General features: G+C 42.7%; 2 protein-coding genes across 2 annotated transcripts; one reads left to right on the plus strand and one right to left on the minus strand.

Moving 5' to 3' along the window:
- Positions 1–2,305: 2,305 nt before the first annotated feature.
- On the plus strand, positions 2,306–3,083 carry LOC136465863 (adenylyltransferase and sulfurtransferase MOCS3-1-like). Its single transcript, XM_066464432.1, has 3 exons — positions 2,306–2,347; positions 2,457–2,621; positions 2,704–3,083. Exons 1-3 carry the CDS (start codon positions 2,306–2,308, stop codon positions 3,070–3,072), a joined length of 576 nt encoding a protein of 191 aa, XP_066320529.1. The 3' UTR covers positions 3,073–3,083.
- Positions 3,084–9,965: 6,882 nt separating this feature from the next.
- LOC136463831 (uncharacterized protein At2g24330-like) lies at positions 9,966–14,075 on the minus strand. Its single transcript, XM_066462816.1, has 5 exons — positions 13,594–14,075; positions 12,037–12,181; positions 11,299–11,408; positions 10,753–11,173; positions 9,966–10,663 (listed from the first exon to the last, which is right to left on the minus strand). Exons 1-5 carry the CDS (start codon positions 13,858–13,860, stop codon positions 10,416–10,418), a joined length of 1,191 nt encoding a protein of 396 aa, XP_066318913.1. The 5' UTR covers positions 13,861–14,075; the 3' UTR covers positions 9,966–10,415.
- Positions 14,076–18,951: the final 4,876 nt, after the last annotated feature.

Consider the following 18,951-nt stretch of genomic DNA (forward strand, 5'->3'; position numbering starts at 1 on the left):
TTTGTTTCTTTCTTTGTCTCTTAAATTCCTCTATTTTGCTATTTCTCTTGTACTGTGTTCTTGCTTTTTTTAAAATATATATATTTTCTCAGTAGGGGTTCGGTCTCTAGCCCCTCCTTTTTTCCTAAAAAAAATCCTCACCGGCCACACGAAGTTAACAGCATTAAGAAAGAAAAAAATAGAGCTCAATGGCACAGTGGAGAGATATTCCCTCTCTCAGCTTTGTAATAACAGATAAATTCAATGACCAAATGAGAAATTTTAAGAGCATTCCACTATGTGGGCAAACCAAATATGAACATAGTCTGATTCACTTTCCAATGATCAGATTAAGCATCCCTAATAACTGAAAGGTAAAATATCTTGATACCCTACTCCCCATCGAAACATCTCGATTCAGTTGAACCCTTTAACATAAGGAAAAAATGACTAATTACTTTTTAAAAATAAATGCCACCTTTCTGCAAAAGAAAACCTGATAAGCAAGATCAATCCTACAGGACAGAAGATAAGGTTGCAGCATTTCAACTGTGTAGAACAGAAGTAATAGAGAACTTTTTAGGTACTTTCGTTTGTCCCCTCCACCACTTAAACCATGCGCGTAAAACTAACTGAACAAGATCACTGGATGGGATCAAGTCATGTTCGTCCACATCAGGCAAGAAATAAACAACTGCATTAGAAGCAAAATTATTATAGATCTGCCTCAGCATTGTTGGGTTGGTAATTCCGCACCACTTACCTGCCACAAATCCAATCAAGTTGGGTTTATCAATTCCCCACCTGCTCTTTTTTTTTCTAAAAAAAAAGGCCAAAGGGAGTCAAGAAACGGGGGCACAAACTCGTGGTCATATGTCTAGACCCCATAAGCAATACTGCAATAATCTTTTATAAATGGACAGAAATTTTTGAGGAAGTTATCGAAGGTGAAGGTGAAGGTGAGGATGCTAGTGGCGGTTGCCCCTAAGAAAAAGGATGCGGCAAAAATACATTTTTTTAGCCCCCTGCTCTTGGAATTGATTAATTGGCTTGAGTGCTCTGATTAAATATAAAGGTTAAATGGGGAAAGGGATCAAGTACGACAGCGTCGGCCGCGATTTCCTCACCTTTGTGCTACTCTACAACCGTAAACAGTTGGTACTTGATTGCAGCATTTGCTAGTTAGTACTCCTTATTAACCTGATACAACTGTAAACACGAAGCTAGCACAGGGAGGAACCAAGAAAGGGAGAAAGTATGAGTACGGTAAAATCCACCTAAACAGTTAGTGCTGGTAGCTTACCTAAACACTGAAGACACCAGCCCCGGTCCTGCAATCCACCTGGGCGACGCTACGATGGATGTCCACAAACGTATGAATGCGGTAAAATCCCCAGGGGCCAGGGCAATCTGCGACGTGGGGGTACGCTGGCTCCTTTTTTTATATGAAATTTTTTACAATAATTGGGGAAAAATTCGATGGCTGACATCGACCGAGAGCGGCCAATCCGACGGCAACAAAGGTAGGAGGCAACGGGAGGCAATGGGACGGAGGCAACAGGAGGCGATTGCTGTGTCTATGATCGGTGGGCCATATGCGCAAAAATCGCCTTCCATTGCCTCCACAAACGTAGGGATTAGGACTGGGCGGTAATTCCATTCTCGTAGTTTTTTTTATAAAGGGTAAAACGGTAACTCTATAAATGCAAAAATAATATTTTGAGTAATATAGTTAGTATGGATAATACAATTAGTATAGTTAGTTAAATGAATATGTCGTTTACTTCTTCTAGGGTTCCACCGCCGCCGTCCTGCGAGCCGCCGCCGCCGCCGATGGGAGGAGGCCGGGCGCAGGGCAACGGGCCACCCCTACCCCTCGTTCCTCCTCGCCGTCATCCGCTCGGGCGTTGCCCTCCTCCTCGCCGTACTCCGCTTGGGCGCCGCCCTCGGCGTTCATCCATGGTGGGGGAGGCAGGAGAGGATGGGGGCCATGAAACCTAGATCCAAGCGCGCCATGAGGAGGAGGCGCCGGCGCCGACACCGACGCTAGTGCTGGCGTGCTGCACACGACCAGGGGCAGGTTCGACACCGCCGCGGTGCTATCTGCGATGGGCAGGTTCGGCGTCACGCGCCTCGCGCTGGCGCCGCCGACGCTGCTGGCCATCGTGCGCACCGCCGAGGAAGCGGACGCGGGCGCTGCCGCCCACGTGGTTAGTGTTACAAGCCTTCTAACTTCAAAGGAATGTAATGTGAAGTAGCCACCAAAGCATCCGCATGATCTTGCCTGGTTTCTTCTCCCAGCACTTACTGTGATTTTCAGTCGCCAATGGCATTTGAAACCCTGTTTGAGGATTCATCCTATTTGCAGGTGGTCTGCCATTAAGTGGATTATGGTCATCACTGTAGGTCATCCTGCAAATTATTAACATCTTCTGATCCTTCGAAGTTGTTTGCATTGCTTGGACGCATAGCTATAGGACTGTCTTAATATAGCTCATTATCAAGTATATGCATATTTGCAGGTTAAGCTTCGTCGAAGCTCTCCAGATTGCACCCATTGTGGCAAAAATTCCTTTTTCACAGAACAAGATTTTCAGAAGTTTGACTATGAGAACTTCACTCAATCACCAATGTCTGATAAGGTAATGTGAATGTATGCAGTTCAGATCATATCAAGAATGATCTTGAAATCTTTGTCTTCATCGACTGTTACATTTACTGCAGGCAGCACCAAGTGTGAACCTACTCCCAGAGAGCGCCCGAATCACTTGCAGAGATTACAAAAAACTGGTTGACAATAGTGAACCTCATCTATTATTGGACGTACGACCCGCACATCACTTCCAAATAGCTTCGATTTCGCCTTCTCTGAACATCCCGCTCTCCATGTTGGAAGAGAAGCTACCTACACTTGAAACCTCGCTGAAGGAAACAGGAGAGGCATCAACCTTGGTTGTCGTGTGTAGAAGAGGCAATGACTCTCAGAGAGCCGTCAAGCTTCTCCACGAGAAGGGATTTGCTTCTGCGAAGGATATCATCGGTGGGCTGCAGGCGTGGGGACGAGATGTTAATCCTGATTTCCCTGTGTACTAGCGAAATGGATGTAACAAGCCTCCTTTTCAGTCAAAAAACAATTATATGCCTCCTATGAGGATTCATGATTAAGGTCAGAGCTTGTGGGAGTGAGTTTAAGATTGTTTCCCACGCGGTTAGCTATTGTTCTCGGCTTAAGAATGATCAACTTGTTCGAGTTCGTACCTTGTACCTTGTAACAGTTTGAATGCCGCCAGAGTTGCTGTTGTTGTAAGAATGAGAACTCTGATACTATTATTTGAGTACTAATTTTACAATACCGTGTACTTGCAACACACACAAAAAACAACATTATGGAAGACTTGTATGTTAAATCCGTGATGGCTCATGCCATGGACAAAATAAGATTTAAGCTACAAAATTACTTCAAAGGCAGCAGATCAAAAATAAGATTTGATGATGGGAATAAATTTTTTTTATCAATCAAACAGCAAAAAAAATGTTCAGTAACGTGCAGCCATGCACATTTTTTTTAAAAAAACACACACCATCCCATTGAGATTTCTGCCGCGTATTGATTTCTTTACAAAATTTGAAGTAACTATATTCTACCAAAGAACACAAGTTGGGCATTCAAGTTACAAGGAAGTCTGTTGGGACTTGGGGCTCAAGCGCACTGGATGGTGTGAAATTGGACAACAGATGTATGTGAGATTGCCGCAGACTTCAAAGGCAGCAATATGGCCTAGATATTCTGATCGTGCTACTGCCACCCTCTGGATTCACATTTCTCCTATGGCACTAATTGCCTAGGATTTGCTGGCTTGCATTCCAGAATTTCAATTCCAGACAAACCATGCCTTAGTGTTAAAAAACAAAGCAGTATGCCATCTGTGCCATCTCTGTGACTTCTCTGGCTTTGGTTGATCATCCATTCCTTCCTCGCATTCCTTAAGAAGCCTTTCTACAGAAGGATCATAAGCAATAGCCACCCGCAGATATTTGGTAGCCTCAGAATTCCAGCCTTCTCTAGATAATATACTGAAATAACCAGTGTCAGCACGTTTAACAACTGTAGAGCATTTTAGGCAAGCAGAGCCACATAAATAAAATCAACAATGGAGTTGAACCACAATATGTGGCTACACCGCTACATGCTGGGCCAAGCTACCCTCTAGAATGTAAGGTTATTGGTAGGGATGGTAGCCATAGCAAATCGTATCGATGGACCATTTGTAACAGAATGATCTACAAAAGGACTTTACCTTGCCAAAATAAGCATCCTGTTGATGGGCTTTTCCGGTTCCTTGAGCTCTGCTATTCTCTTCACATAATAAAGGAGACCATAAGCATAAGATAATTTGGCACAGGATTATTAGCACTGAATTCACATAAAGAAGACCATAAGCTTCAGATGATATTGATAAGATCTCAGGCTGATACGATCTCAGGCTAATACGATCTCATTGGTAATTCAAGTAAAAAATACATAGTGTCGACTTGGCAAAATAGTTCAAGAAATCACTCTATTCGAACTACAATAAAACTACAATATATTGGCATGGTTTTTAAATCTTGCCAAGGTTGGCTTCGACCTTCCTTCTGAGATCCCCGACAATCTTAGACATGTCGTCTATCATCTTTCCTTGGTGCTCGAGGCTGTTTTTTCATGGCACCGACCTTCTTTTGTCTATTGACAGCCCATACTCAGTAAGATTGATTTTCAATTAAGGGCTGTGTCATCGTGTAAGTATGGAATCTGTCAAAAATAATACATGCCAAAAATAATACATGTCAAATGAAGTGGGTTGTGTAGTACAAATTACATGGAGCCGTGCAAGAAGATACATGGTGGTCTGACACGTCCTCATCATCACTCCAGTCCTGACACCCATTCAAGCATCTACGGATCTCATGGCTCCAGCAGTTGCAGCACCACGCCAACAGGTCGTCGATGCCACCGACAGGATTTAGGCACGGAGAGACATTGTTCTTGCAGTTGTGGCACAGATACTTATTGCATCGGCCGTCGTCAGGGCAGAATTCATGATTGCACACCTGAAATATAATGGATCATATAAAAGAGCCAATGCATCTATCCCATTTTTCAGGACTAGTGAAGGTCTGTGCGGATGACTAGTGAAGCTTTACATGAACAAAAGACCGAAGTTAACTGCCAGATGACTGGGTTGAGAAGTCCGATCGCATTTTTCCACACAAAAGTAATTGCATCACAATGCTATTTGGTTGATTTTATCGGGAAGCATAGGATAATCCCCTATAGAAAGAATTAAGCATGCGGTTTCAGATTTCAAACGTACTGTAGTGATAAAGAACAGGGATTTTCAGTTTCAAGAAGACCTTGGTATCATTTCACATTTCAGAAACAAACACCACGGCCAGACTGAGTGGTGGCTTCAACCTTCGTGGTAAGTGTAAAGCAATACTGCAAAAGGACCCTACTGCAAAGGCTTCAACTCATTAGTAATTTTGGTCGCTTGGTGGTTATGGAAGCACAGTAATGGATGCTTCTGTGAGGTGACCTCTCCTAATTTCAATGTCATTATGCAAGATACAAGGGATGAGACCATCTTGTGGAGTATGGAAGCTAATACAGCAGTGGCATTTGCATGTATATGTTGGTGGTCGTTTTCCTTTTTGTTTACTTGGCATGGTCCATGTATTAAACCCTGCCCCAATGGGCTTGTATAAGTCTTATACTCTTCTTCGACTCCCTTTCTTCTTATTATTAATATAAAAAAGCAAAGATTTAAAAATAACAAAGGTCATGTTTTGATTTTTGACTAAACAACAATCCAAAGCTGGTGAGACCATGGATATGCTGTGGGGGAACAGTACTTATGCTGAAGTGTATGGATGATATTATTGGTGGCTCATAAGCCAATAATTGATTTTCTGTGGTTCAGAGACACTCAAACCACTACAGTCTTTGTCAACTGAAAGTTGCTGCTTAAGATTGGTTGGTACCATTTGAGGCAGGTCCTTTTCAGTTGCTTAATGTTTTAACCAAAATGCGCCATTATTACCAACATGCATTTCCCATGCCAGATATCCCAGATGAATAATTGATTTGCATGTTCTACGTTTAAATCTAAGAAATGTTTGATTATGTATTGAAATTGTTGATATGGTTGCAATATTAATATATGCAAATACCACTCATCTCCTAAATATAAAAGCTAACTACTAGTCCTACTTCGATCACATGTCAAAGAAGACAGTGGAGCATTCCTTGCCGCATGAGCTTGACATGTCAGAATTATCCAAAAGAAGCAAGATCCTACTTTGATCCTATTTCTCTCAAACGATACAGATATTTTGATAGTCTGATAATTATTTCAGAACAGTTTACCACAAGGTCACTCAAACAAAATGATATATGTGAAATTGCAGATAGACCTAATTAAAAGAAGCAGCCACCGCAAAGAGGCATATGAAAACTATGCAGATTAACACCAAAACAATTTTGGAATCAGAATGAACACAAACCAAATTGATTCGAGGTTTCATCATGTGATCGGATTACAGGGGAGTTGGTACCTCGAGGCTGGCCTCGGACTGGAGGGCGGCGAGGGCGCGCGGGAATCCGGCGGATTTGACGAAGGCGGCGACGGAGGCGACCACCGCGGCCCTCGCGCTGGGGGCGGGGGCAGCGGCGCGGCTGGGCCGCCGTCAAATCTAAGAGCTTTCTAGGAACACTCAACAAATGATAAAGTAATGAGAACCTGAAGGATGCTGAGCTACTGCCAAAGAAGACTACTCACTTAAAAGGCAAGCAAAAAACAAAAGGGAAACTAGCAGATTACTCTCTAAACAAAGGGAACATATCTGGTGCAAACCAACCACCCCGTGCAACCTTGGAAACTGTGAATCTGGGCCACAAGATGCTAATCCAATGGACAGGGTTAGAGGGGGCAGGGGGTATTGAAAAAATGGCCCGCTGGTGGGGGGGCTTAAGCGCAAAATCTCACCTTTAATCCTGTCCATTGAATTGGCATCTTGTGACCTAGATTCGTAGTTTCCAAGGTTGCACGGGGTGGTTGATTTGCACTAGATACGTTCCCCTAAACAAAGGCAAAGTGACAACATGTATCACTACTTACAAGAGAGTACATTAAGCAGTAATAGCACAAAGGGCGCCCTCTTAACAATCTACCACTATAGGTCTAACGCATCAAAATCGGTGAATGGATATTGACATGCAGAGAGATCCTCCACTTCTGAATCCAAACCTCAGTTCACAAACCAGGACCACTCATCTCATCTACAACGCTAGACATGGATTCATCAGAAACAGAAAACTATACATAGTAGTCTAATCTACATAATGATTTATCAGAAACAGAAAACTATACATAGTAGTCTAATCTATGTAATGAGCACGAATCAGCGGGCAGACATCGAAAATTGCAAGAACAATATATACCACACTAAAAAATGATAATTGACGATTACTGTACCATCGACCACGGTGGAGAAACCAGAAACGCTCATAGTAGCACAGAAAGAAAACAGAGCATCACGGAACGGAACCTTAAAATATATTCTGAACACCAGAAACAGAGTAATGTAATCATGTGATCGGATTACAGGAGAGTTGGTACCTCGAGGCTGGCCTCGGACTGGAGGGCGGCGAGGGCGCGTGGGAATCCGGCGGACTCGACGAAGGCGGCGACGGAGGCGACCACCGCGGCCCTCGCACTGGGGGCGAGGGCAGCGGTGCGGCTGGGCCGCCGTCGCGACGAGGCTCCGGCGGCGGCTAGAGGGAGGGAGAGAGCAGGGCAGCGGTCGCTAGGGTAAGAGCAGGGCAGTGCAGGCGATGGAAGGCCGACGCGGCGCCATGCGAGGGCAGCGGCGGCGGTGGCGGCTTTGGTGAACGCGACAGCGCGTGCAGGGTCGGGGCGTCGGGCGATGCCGAGTGCGAGGGCGAGTCGGGACGACGGCGTCGGGCGCGGATCGGGGAGGGGGCGCGGCGAGTAGTGATAGGCACGTGAAATGATCAACATACCCTTTATGATGATAATTAATATTTTATGGAGGTAATGGGAGGCAACGCGAGGCAATTTCAAGTACCGTAAAAGGGCTCATATAATTTGCTAGGCATGTATTAACATTCAACGGGGAAGAAGCAAAGTACAACAATAAATTGGTATATCTCTACACCAAATAAAAAGACTCATGATACCAAGTCTCAATCCCTACTTATGTTTCCGTGCCCGATACGAATCATCTTCCACTCGAACATCACACGTCCATGTTCTAGCTAGTTCCAATACGAATTTTTTAGAGCTCACGCGTCGACGTCCGATTACTGAGGTTCGGTAAAAAAAATCATGACCACAGCATATATCTAGTAGGAAAAAACACCTTAGCAAATGAACAACAACACGACAAACCACCACAGAACCACACTTCTGGCAAAACCACTAAAGCATCGGTGGATGAAGTGTTCTACACTTGTTCTAGCTTCCTTAGGTTTCAATGGACTCCAAGACTCTCCAACACAATTGTGAGATGGAGTATATATAAGGTCTCCATTGGAACCTAACCGTTCCAATCAGTTGACAAACAAATACGGAGAGGTCTCCCTAAGTCATAGAGTGAAAACTCATGACTTAGGAAGATCGTGTGCGACTCCTTGTTGGTCTCACATAGATCTACAATAGTGGCCATAGCTCGTGAGCATTCTTATCCGGTTCCACGGCGAGGTTGAGGTCGACTACACTCTTAGCATCATATCCAAGCCAAACAACTAGCTGCGGATGTGGCAGTTTATCTGCTCCCAATATAAATTATCGGGGCGCATGAGCGAAGCTGTCGATGTGTACTTGAATAAAACCCACTTGTAATTTGAGGTTTTCATCTCCAGGGTGATGAGCACATGAGACTTCACGGTGACGACAGCATAAGGATTGACGAAGGCAGGCAATGCGCGTTGGGAGGTTGGTTCGAGAAAATTGTGTGTCGCGTCGCGGTCAACTAGGCTGATGACTACTGGACACAGCTAGGCCATCGTGAAGCAGATCCTTGTAAAACAAAAGGGAGATCACTATTTAGTTCTGAAAACACGATACGGCGGGCTATACTTTTGTTTCTCTTATAGTTCACTAGTTACCTGCAATGTTCGTGACTATGCGCGGACTAAGGGTGCATCTAGATAGAGCGAATTATGATCCAAATTGCTTTGACTTAAATGAGTTGCAAGATTGGTCCCGGGGAGTAACCTCTCATCCAGAACTGGAGGGAAGAGTTACCTGATGATAATACCACAATAGTAACGCTGTGGAGGGCTAAATGGTAGGTCCTCATGTGTGATGATTGATCTCGTACTGCAATTGGTAGTTTTATGTTTGTGTTGTGGCATCTAGGACCGGGATGATTTTATTATACTGTTACACATCTGAGTATTGAGCAGAATCTTTTGGATCAATTTAGTTATTACTCTATCCGATCCAAATTATAGGATAATACATTGATTATACTGTGTATCTATACATAGTATATATCTTTTATTGCGAAAGACGCATAGCATATATCTAAATGCATGACAAAGTTATCTATCTAAAAAAACCAAAACGTCTTATAATTTGAAATGGATGGAGTATTGCTAAATCTGTAGTGACAAGTTTACATACACATGCACATCGATTGGTCCTGGAAATTTCAGCTGAATAAGCATAGAATTAATGATGTGCACCAAAACAATCAGCTATGCATATGTATGTTTTATAGCGCTCTGGGACAAGTTGGGCTCGATTCAGTGGTACATTAAGGCAAAGTGGAAAAGAAGTTTTCTTTTACTTTTAGTTTTGGAGAAAGTGGAAAAGCCGTTTCTTTTTGTGCTGCATTTGTTTGCAAGCAGCCAAAAAGGTGCGGTAAAGAACAAAGAACACATCAAGCAACGCCAAATGAAAAGTACGGTTTCAACATCGTAAGAAAACTGTGTACGAAATGCTGCAACTGCAAGGTGTAAGGTAACAAACAACAAAGGAAAGACCGAAGGTCAAGACAAACGCAAAAAATTCTCCACGTTCCTGTTCCCTGAATAAGCGCGTGCATATAAAAATGGTAGAAATAGAAAATGAAGCAATGATCTTATGTTATATCCTACACCACCATCTTGTCTGAACGTCATATAGCTTTTCAGCCTCATCTTGCCACGCAGCAGGAAGACTTCGCGCTCTATTGACAAACAAAAATTCATCCACTCAAGGATGTACACCATTTCTTCTTTTCGCGTGCTATGTTTGAGGATCATATCAGTCACTATTTCCAATTTACAACAGTGATAAATCTGTGGCTCCACCAGTTGAATACATGACGATATACGTCTAAAGATGAACTAGTTCCACACACATCAACAATAGAAGTTATATGAACCATCAACTTGCCTCCACTTCTTGCTTCTCTGCGTTTCCTTCCTCAGGTAGCTCCTGCAATGTCGTCAGGTTACTCAATTCAGTCTCTTGTACTGAACTGGAAGTGGATAATCCATCAGCCAGGACAACAGGGGTTGACCGGCCTGAGTTGGAGCCTGAGTATTGCCCCATGGACTGCTTTGATGTGTTTAATGCATGACAATGTGGGCAGTAGTAAGTAACATGTGGGTAATCTTCCTTTCGGGCCAAGCCTGCAAATATTAGTATTATTGGGTAATGAATCCAATATTTAGGTATGGTATGTGAAACATATCAAAAGAGCTTGGTCTATAATACGCACCATTATGCGTATGGCAGTTGCCACATATCAAAGCATAAGACTGTGATGGGTCCTCCCCCACAAGTAAGGCAGCAATCTTTCCAATCCATCCACCACCATCACTAGCCCCTGAGCCTTGATGATGCTCTACCACCATTGGAACTGGTGCAGTTTCCAGGCCAGAACTAGCAGGTAGATTAGATTCAGTTCCCTGTGCTGGTGTATGAGCAGCAGGGCTCCCAGTCCTGCTTCCTCTTGCACTGGGTTGCTTCCTGTTTCTCAAACCATCTGACGGTACTATCTCAACATCATTGCTTCTAGCCACTGCAGCATCCAGCTTTGGTTCTTCTCCAACATGAAATTTTAAGCCAGTCTCCTCCCCAAGCTTAGATGCCAAAACTGAAGCTGCTGCAGCCTTTGCGGCTGGATCAAGATCATATTTCTGCACATGCGTGATTAATGGTACATATCACAGTTCAGTATTGGTGTGGCAAGAGACATGATAAAATTTGATAACAGCAACTAGTGAATTTATGTTCATTGAGTAATAGCAATTTGCCCACTTGCCTGAATAAGCTGTTGGATAAGATAATAATTTGTTCTCTCTTTAAGCTCATCAATCTTGGCTTTCCTCTCAGCCCTCAATTTTTCAAGGGTCTTCTGGTCTTTCCGCTCAACTGCGAACAGATATAAATAGGAGCAAACAAACAGCAATTCAAGATCATTTTGTGGACAGATACAGAGGTTGTGACAAGTATACACTATACAGTGCAGATAACCATGTAAATGTATCCAGTCATACACCCAGAGGAACGAGGGGCATTACCAAGGCTTTTTAACCAAGTAGGTATAGTAGCACAAGAACAGTTCTGAAGTTTGTTTTCAGATTTCTCATAAAGCTAGTTTTAAGGCAGGTTTTAAGGTTGTTTTGGAGGGAAAATGCGAACCGTCAGCATAACTGGGACATCAATCTACTTTCTCATGATTTCTACTGATGAAATTCCCAATTTGACTAGTGACAAGTTTCAAAATGTTGATACATAAGAAGGGGAAATTGAGCAGCATTCAAAACAAAATACAAGCTTTGTGTTGTAAACAATATATTCAGGAGCCACATAGTATGAACTCTGAATAAAATCACCAGCAATTTTTACTACAGACCATGCAGATTTTATAGGTGAGAAAACAAAAGGAAATATAGAACCTCTTATAAAATTACACAGAAGAAAAGAAATACAAAAACTGGTATGTTCTACAAGATATACAAGAAACAGTGTTTCCTAACAGGGCTTTCTGGGTACTTACGCATCCTTGTGAAGTTAACAACTGCTGAATATATGACAGAGGATACAGCAGGAAGAATGAACATAGGCAGCACTCGCATTGCCCTCATTTGCCAAGTTAGATCCTCATCTCTTGTCATCATGATGGCATAAACAACAGCCAACACCTGAGAACATGACTGAACAATCAAACCAGTAGAAACTACAAGCTAGGGATATGCAGCGAAAATTAAGTCACTGAAGGAGTGAAGGTTCAACACGAAAGGTAAATTGCATTGCATCATATACAGTGAATCAACAACCAAAAAGGAAAAAAATATCATAAGAGTAGAAGAGATAAGTATCATGTGGATGAGCATCTATTTTAGTATTTCATCACCAATGAAGTTTCAGAACTCTATGAAATCCTAAAAAAACATGGTAACATATATTCATAATGCAAATACCATAACTTTATTATCCCCCCAAAAAAGAACAATGATTCACATAACTAAAGGAGCATAATGAAAAGCAAAACAGTGATGAACCCAAAAGGGACTTTCTCAGTTTGACAGAAAAGCAGCGGCATTCATTTTCAGATATTCAAAACCCTGGCTATTGCATCCTTGACATGCTTGCTTCCAATGTATCACCTACCTATGCAAATGAACACATACAGATATACTAGCTTCCTCCGTGAATAAGTAGTACATGGCTGACCTTTGCACGACTGATGAACTGAATAAGATTTTTTTTTCTGTGAACTTCAAAAAATTTAGTATAGACCAATGTTCTTAAGGCGGTATGGCATCCTGTAGTGCCTTGAGTATGCCTTGTCACCTAGGCATTGCCTTGAGAACACTGCCATAGGAAATATATGGTTACTGGTAACCAAAAATTACAAAGGAAAATAATGAACAGAACTGGATTTCTGAACATGCAATCCTGAGAAGAAATCACAGTACACATCCCTGTATCTATTTTCCAGCACAAAGATTTCACTCTAAACGCTGGAAGTTGAAAGAACAGTTCATTCCCATTACAATGGAACGATTAATACAAAATCGATTAACAACAGAGTTATCGTATTCACCAGTGATGCTAGGCATGAATCTTCATATGATGTGAGAAACTGCTCTTTAAGTCACTGGTAAACATAACATACTGCAGCACAGAAAGACCATACATGCATCATAACTCGGATATAGTCCGTATGATATCTAATGCCTTCCAGTAAAGTGGCTGCCCTTTTACCCTTGGTCGAAATAAAAGAGAGGCATGACATCCACATTTTTAAGTCATCTTTTTTGTTGTTCCTCTCCCGCGCCCTTATAAGCTAACCTGAAGAATCAGAGCAACAAATCACCGTATGCAGCAGACAGTGCCTTTGGACTCGATTACCGGAACACGCGTAACAAACACCATCCCATACTACGAGCAAAGTCTCCTCCGCGATAACAAATCGAACAACCACGAATCCAAAGACGAGCAAAACCGCCAGCCGCATCACCAGACCATCTCAAATCAGGGTGGGGGAGGGAAATACAAAAAAAAAAAAAAACAAGAGGAGCAGGGGGGGGGAAGGAAAACACGCGCAGACCTCGAAGAGGACGGAGAGCACGATGAGGTTCCGCACGGCGCGGCGCGAGAACTGCGTCCGCCGGCGCATCCACGCGTGCACGGCGGCCTCCTCCTTGGACAGGTACTGCAGCCGCTTCTCGAAGTCCTCGCGGCCGCCGAAGAGCGCCCGCCACACCCTCCCCAGCACCCCGCCCCGCTTGCCCTTCTCCTTCGCCTCCGCCGCCGCATGCTCGGGCGGGGCCGGTGCCCCCGCCTCCGCCTCGGCTTCCGCCGGGGAAGAGGCCATTGATTGATTGCCTTGCGGATCCGCGCGGCGCTGGATCCGATGGGGAGGAGAGAGGAGGTTGCCCGCGAGGGATGGCTGCCTGCCAGCCTCTGGACGCGACCCGAACCCGAATGGAAGGGAGGAAGAAGAGGAGGGGTTTGGGCCTTTGGGGGGCTCTTTCCCTCGAGCCTCGAGAGCTCGTTCCCCCGTGGCCGTGGCTGGGTCCCGGCGCTGTAGCTTTTCTTTTGGGTGGCTCGTCGCAGCTCCCCCAACTCTGCAAGTGGGGGCACGGAGAAATGGCAGGGACGCACGCGTGAAACCAGCGGGATTGCGGGTGGATCCGAATTTTTTTTAATACTAGCGACATGCAACTTATGCAGTTATAAGAATAAGTCTTGTGTTCCAATTCATTTTATTTTATCTAAATCTATTTCGGTTATTCGGAGTTGGAGAGATCTAATTGGATTAAGATTTTTAGTTGTCTATATTATTATGTTATTTTGTTTGGATTAAGATTCCCGTTCATCCAAAATCGGAGAGATCTAATTGTATTAGGATTCCTAGTTATATAGGCCCTGTTCGCTGATTTATTTTGAGAGAAAAAGACGGTTCGTTCGTAGAAATAGTATGGCTTATAAGACAAGCGAACAGGGCCATAAAGAGAAATGCTATAGGTTGTTTTCCACATTCACAAAATTAGTTAATAGATGGTCGGACCAAAAATAGGTGGAGAGAAATTTTACCTCTTTATTATTAGTTATAGATAATAATGACATGGCTCCAAATAGATCCGCGTCTTGTCAGAGCTAAGGCCACTAAAACCAAAAATAATATTTTCACACACTCCTAATTTATTTTGAAAAGAAAAAATAGTTTTATGCTACATTAATGAAGGAGCTAGGACCAAAGCCACCTAGAGCTGTATCAAACATGACGTAATATAAATCAGATAGTTTACGTAGATTCATATTTGAATATCTATTTTTTTCATTTGCATAATGTAGATATAAACATGCACATAAACCAAAAGACTAAGGACTTGTTTGGACGAGAATCTGGACTACTTTTGCCTGGATTTGCAGCTGCCCGGAGTTTACCTGTTGGCCTGTTGGGTGTTTGGTTGGAACCTCGATTCTTGACTGCCTGGCATGGTAATCACAATGATCAAAGGGAGGGAACCAATATCATATCATCGAGATAATTGGAATTTTGCCATTATGAAACTTTGGCTTCGCTCGTTTGCCATCCCGCAAAAGGGATTCACTCATTCACAATGTTTCTAGCTCAAAAATCTATTCCCCTTCTGTTGCCTTGCCTGTATATACTGTAACCTACTACATTCACAATGTTCCAAGCCCTGTTGCTATATGAATGGGATTAAGATATAAGGCGAAATGCAAGGGAATGTATGAATTACATTGGCTTTGACTACTCCATGGATGTCTGTTGGCTGATTGGCCATGAAATGAATTACATGGATCTTTTTGTACAGTTAATTAACAAGTCATTAACATGGTTATTTTTCTTAAGAATGTTGCTAACATACAAAGGTAGCTATGCTGCAATTGACCTCCAAGTTTCTCTTTTTATTATCTCTGGTTCTGTGATGATCTTCTATGTCAGATGTACTTCTGTAGTCTTATTTTAAATGCATTAGTCATTACAGAATATGTAAAACCCAGCCACTTTACAAATTTTCATAATATTGGTTTACAACATAGCACCCCGGCCCTCTTACAAAACAGTACTAATCTCTGTAAACTCAACCATCTAGCATATATATATGCAGTTCTTTACATGTGCACTAACTTACAAGCTGACATCAAAGTTGCTCTAGGACCTTTTACTACCAGGATGAAATAATTGGAGAAAGCAATCTACGCAGCTAACCCTGTCCTCTATTCAAGCTTTAAGTACAATATAGTCTCACAATTGCGGAGCAAGAGATGAGAGTGCATATTTTGCTTCACAGTAAAAATTTCTTTCGGCCATTCTCGGTGATCCCTAGCTGGCCAGCGGAGCCTACCGCCATGGAGATCTCGGAGAAGATTAGGTCCTGCAAAAGGAGGCATCGTGGCTGGTAATTCATTCTGAGCTTCAAACATTTACAACGCAATTTCAGTTGTCATAAGTTGTAAGGATGGGAGTAATCAATGTATGCCACATCAATATATGTTTGATTGAAATGAAGCTCCATACGTTGATACATTTGCTAGCTTCAATATTGAAAGAAAAGGTGTCAACTATCAAGTACTCAGCTCTATTTTTTCTGTTATTATCAATTATGTTGTCATTATACTGCATATCCAAGAGTTGCTGGTTTTAATCATGTAATATCCAATTTTTTAAATTATCCAAAATTCCCATGAAAGAAATCATTCCAGTGATACATCCAAAGCTCATTGTAACTATGACCATTATTTTTCTGCACATGACACTCTAGCTTGCAGTGAAAGAGTTGCAGACGATTAATACCTTCAAAGCACAACACGAGACGCTTCTATACATCATGAGCTGTTGTCAAGTAATCAACAACTTGCTTCTCAGCATATCAATGTCAAATGATCGAACATTATCTGGGGCTGTTGAATTCCTTCCTATTCTTATCTATATTACTATCAAGGCAAGGGCAATCCTCGGCTGCACTCAAATCTGAAGAATTATCTGACAAACCTCATTTCACCAAAGATGTTTATAATAGATGTCAACTCTCGCTCACTATCGATGGAGTAATCGAGTTTCAAAAACATATGAAATCGGCAAGACTAGCTACTCAAATATCTGTTGCTAGCCCAAGTACCTCACACAATCATATACTTCTCAACTCCTACTTTTTGTGGAATTACATGTACTTTATTAATTTGCAGAGATGCTTTCCATCAGTCTTAAATAGGTTATCATCATGTAAAGTACCTAACAGGCTAGGAGCCCAAGCAGTGAGTTCATGTCCATTCAAAACAAATCAAAACAGAGAAAAATGAGTCATATCATTGAAAAAAACATGTTTTACTTGAGCAATTTAAATGCAGTCATGTTTGGCTCTGCTCAAAGCTTTGAATTTAAACTCAAACAGCATATAATATTTGCTTTATATACTATTTCAGACATTCTCTTCCATTGCAACATCTTTGACTTTGAACTATAAGGCAGGCAAAAAAAATGCAAGTCTACTATACATCCATCTTTGTTCTGCTATATTTTGTGCTGATTGCTAAAGCTCTCCACGTAACTTTCTCAACTCATCGACTTCTCGTAATTTGGATTTTAGCTGTGCTACTATCTCCTTCTGTAAATGATTTGGCTAATCTGTGTAGTTAAATTTTTTACTTTGTTTTAAAAGCTTCAGATCTTAATACAGTGCTAGAGTGTGACAGCCTGTTCGGTTGGCAGGTTCATATCGTTGCTGGTTCGTGAAGAAGTACTACTGGCTGGTCTGTGTGAGAGAAAAATACTGCTCCGGCTGAAAATTTACGATCGTTTACGACAAGCCACAGCTAAACGAACAGTCTGTCAATCTTAGACAACACTGCCACTGCTGTAGTTTTGATTGCGGTGAATGTGTGGATTGTCATCTCGAAAACAATTTCTATCTTCCTTTGAAATTATGACTCAAAGGTAATAATTCTACGCCTTGTATTTTTATTTCAGATTTAAATAAATATCAACTTCAGACTTCAGAGAAAAAGGACTGTGAAAGGTATGCACTAAAATATTTGCTCACGCTTATATGCTCTTTGATATATGTGACTGATTATACCTAATACTAATCAATTCTTAATTTCACAATGATGGGTGTGTCATGCATAGTTCTTAATTGAAAAAAATGAGGCTCCAGCTATTATCCTCTGCAATGGCAACGATCAACATCAACTCTACTGATCTGTATAATTATATTGTACTACTGCTATTTATTCTCCACAGAAGCTAAGTAATACTAATTGCAATATAATTATTAGCTTCATGATGCAAGCACCACACGGGACCACGCGGCAAGGCCGCGCTGCTTTCTAGTAATTTTAGAAAGAGTAAACTTTATTGGCGGTCCTTAAACTTGCTGCGGGTTTTCATTCTGGTCTCGATACAAATAAATTGCATATCCACATCCCTACACTTGTCACGAGTTCTCATTTATATCGTAGTACCTGTAAATTGCACACTCGGCTGCCTAAACTTATTCTGAATTCTTATCTACTTGCAAATTACAAGCTTGAGCCCTAGACCTTTATTATTGTATCATTCCGGTCCACCTCATCCCTCCCACTCTCATATCACGCCGTAGTCACCCCGTCATGCTGCATATGCCCACTCACCTGCACGATCATACCACGCTGCACCATGGTAGCCCCTATCGTTACCGATGCTGCCCCCTACTAAGCTCTCGATATCATGCTCATACTCGCCCCGTCGTAGTCTTTCCCTCTCCTCCGCAATGCAGACTCTCATGTTCTCCATCTCCCGGCCTTCCTCGGCTCTTGTGACAATGAGTTCATCTCACGCGAACGTGCCTGCCTACACCACCGTGTGAGAGAGAGAGAGAGATACCTTGGTGTGGTAGGGCAAGTGTTGCGACAGTATGGGCAGGCGTAAGCACAACACATGTCTTTAGCGTGGCAGCGTGAGTGCGGCATTGCGTGCGTGCAAAGAACGGGGTGGCAGAGTGAGCGTGGTGCAGCGCTGAGTAGCCATGCGAGCGAGGTGTGCGTGTGTAGCGGGCAGGGCGAGGGAAGGGTGGTGCGGAGAGGAGGGAGACAAGGATAATGCATTAATGCAAGTTTAGAGAGGTGAGTGTGTGTAATTTTACATTAATTGGGACCGGAATGAAACGAAAAAAATTATAAAGAACTGATTTAGATATTGGTCTTGTTCGCTGGTCTGGTTCCAGCGAACCAGCCGGTTGGTTCTCCTCTGGAGATTCAGCCAGTTTCAGCCGCTACAGTGTTTTCTCTCACAACAAACCAGCCGGAACAGTGTTTTTCAGCCAAGTTTCAGACCAGCGAACGGGGCCATTATCCCCCACAGCGGGGCTGTTATGGCCCGTGCGCGGTGCCGGCTCCAAACCGTTCTGATGGAGCCCGTCGTTCCCTCGAGACCGGTGGTTTGGACGGCTCAGGT

This window comes from Miscanthus floridulus, chromosome 7 (genome assembly GCF_019320115.1).
Source record: "Miscanthus floridulus cultivar M001 chromosome 7, ASM1932011v1, whole genome shotgun sequence".
Classification (NCBI taxonomy): domain Eukaryota; kingdom Viridiplantae; phylum Streptophyta; class Magnoliopsida; order Poales; family Poaceae; genus Miscanthus; species Miscanthus floridulus.

What these genes read in the sequence shown, in the direction of transcription:
- LOC136465863 (XM_066464432.1), top strand. Translation starts at nt 2,306, where the DNA reads ATGGCATTTGAAACCCTGTTTGAGGATTCATCCTATTTGCAG. An exon ending in AGGATTCATCCTATTTGCAG is followed by an intron (nt 2,348 to 2,456) that starts GTGGTCTGCCAT and finishes GCATAGCTATAG; the next exon opens with GACTGTCTTAATATAGCTCA. An exon ending in AATCACCAATGTCTGATAAG is followed by an intron (nt 2,622 to 2,703) that starts GTAATGTGAATG and finishes CATTTACTGCAG; the next exon opens with GCAGCACCAAGTGTGAACCT.
- LOC136463831 (XM_066462816.1), bottom strand. Translation starts at nt 13,860, where the DNA reads ATGGCCTCTTCCCCGGCGGAAGCCGAGGCGGAGGCGGGGGCACCGGCC. An exon ending in TGTTAACTTCACAAGGATGC is followed by an intron (nt 11,409 to 12,036) that starts GTAAGTACCCAG and finishes ATCTGTTCGCAG; the next exon opens with TTGAGCGGAAAGACCAGAAG. An exon ending in CAACTGCCATACGCATAATG is followed by an intron (nt 10,664 to 10,752) that starts GTGCGTATTATA and finishes TAATATTTGCAG; the next exon opens with GCTTGGCCCGAAAGGAAGAT.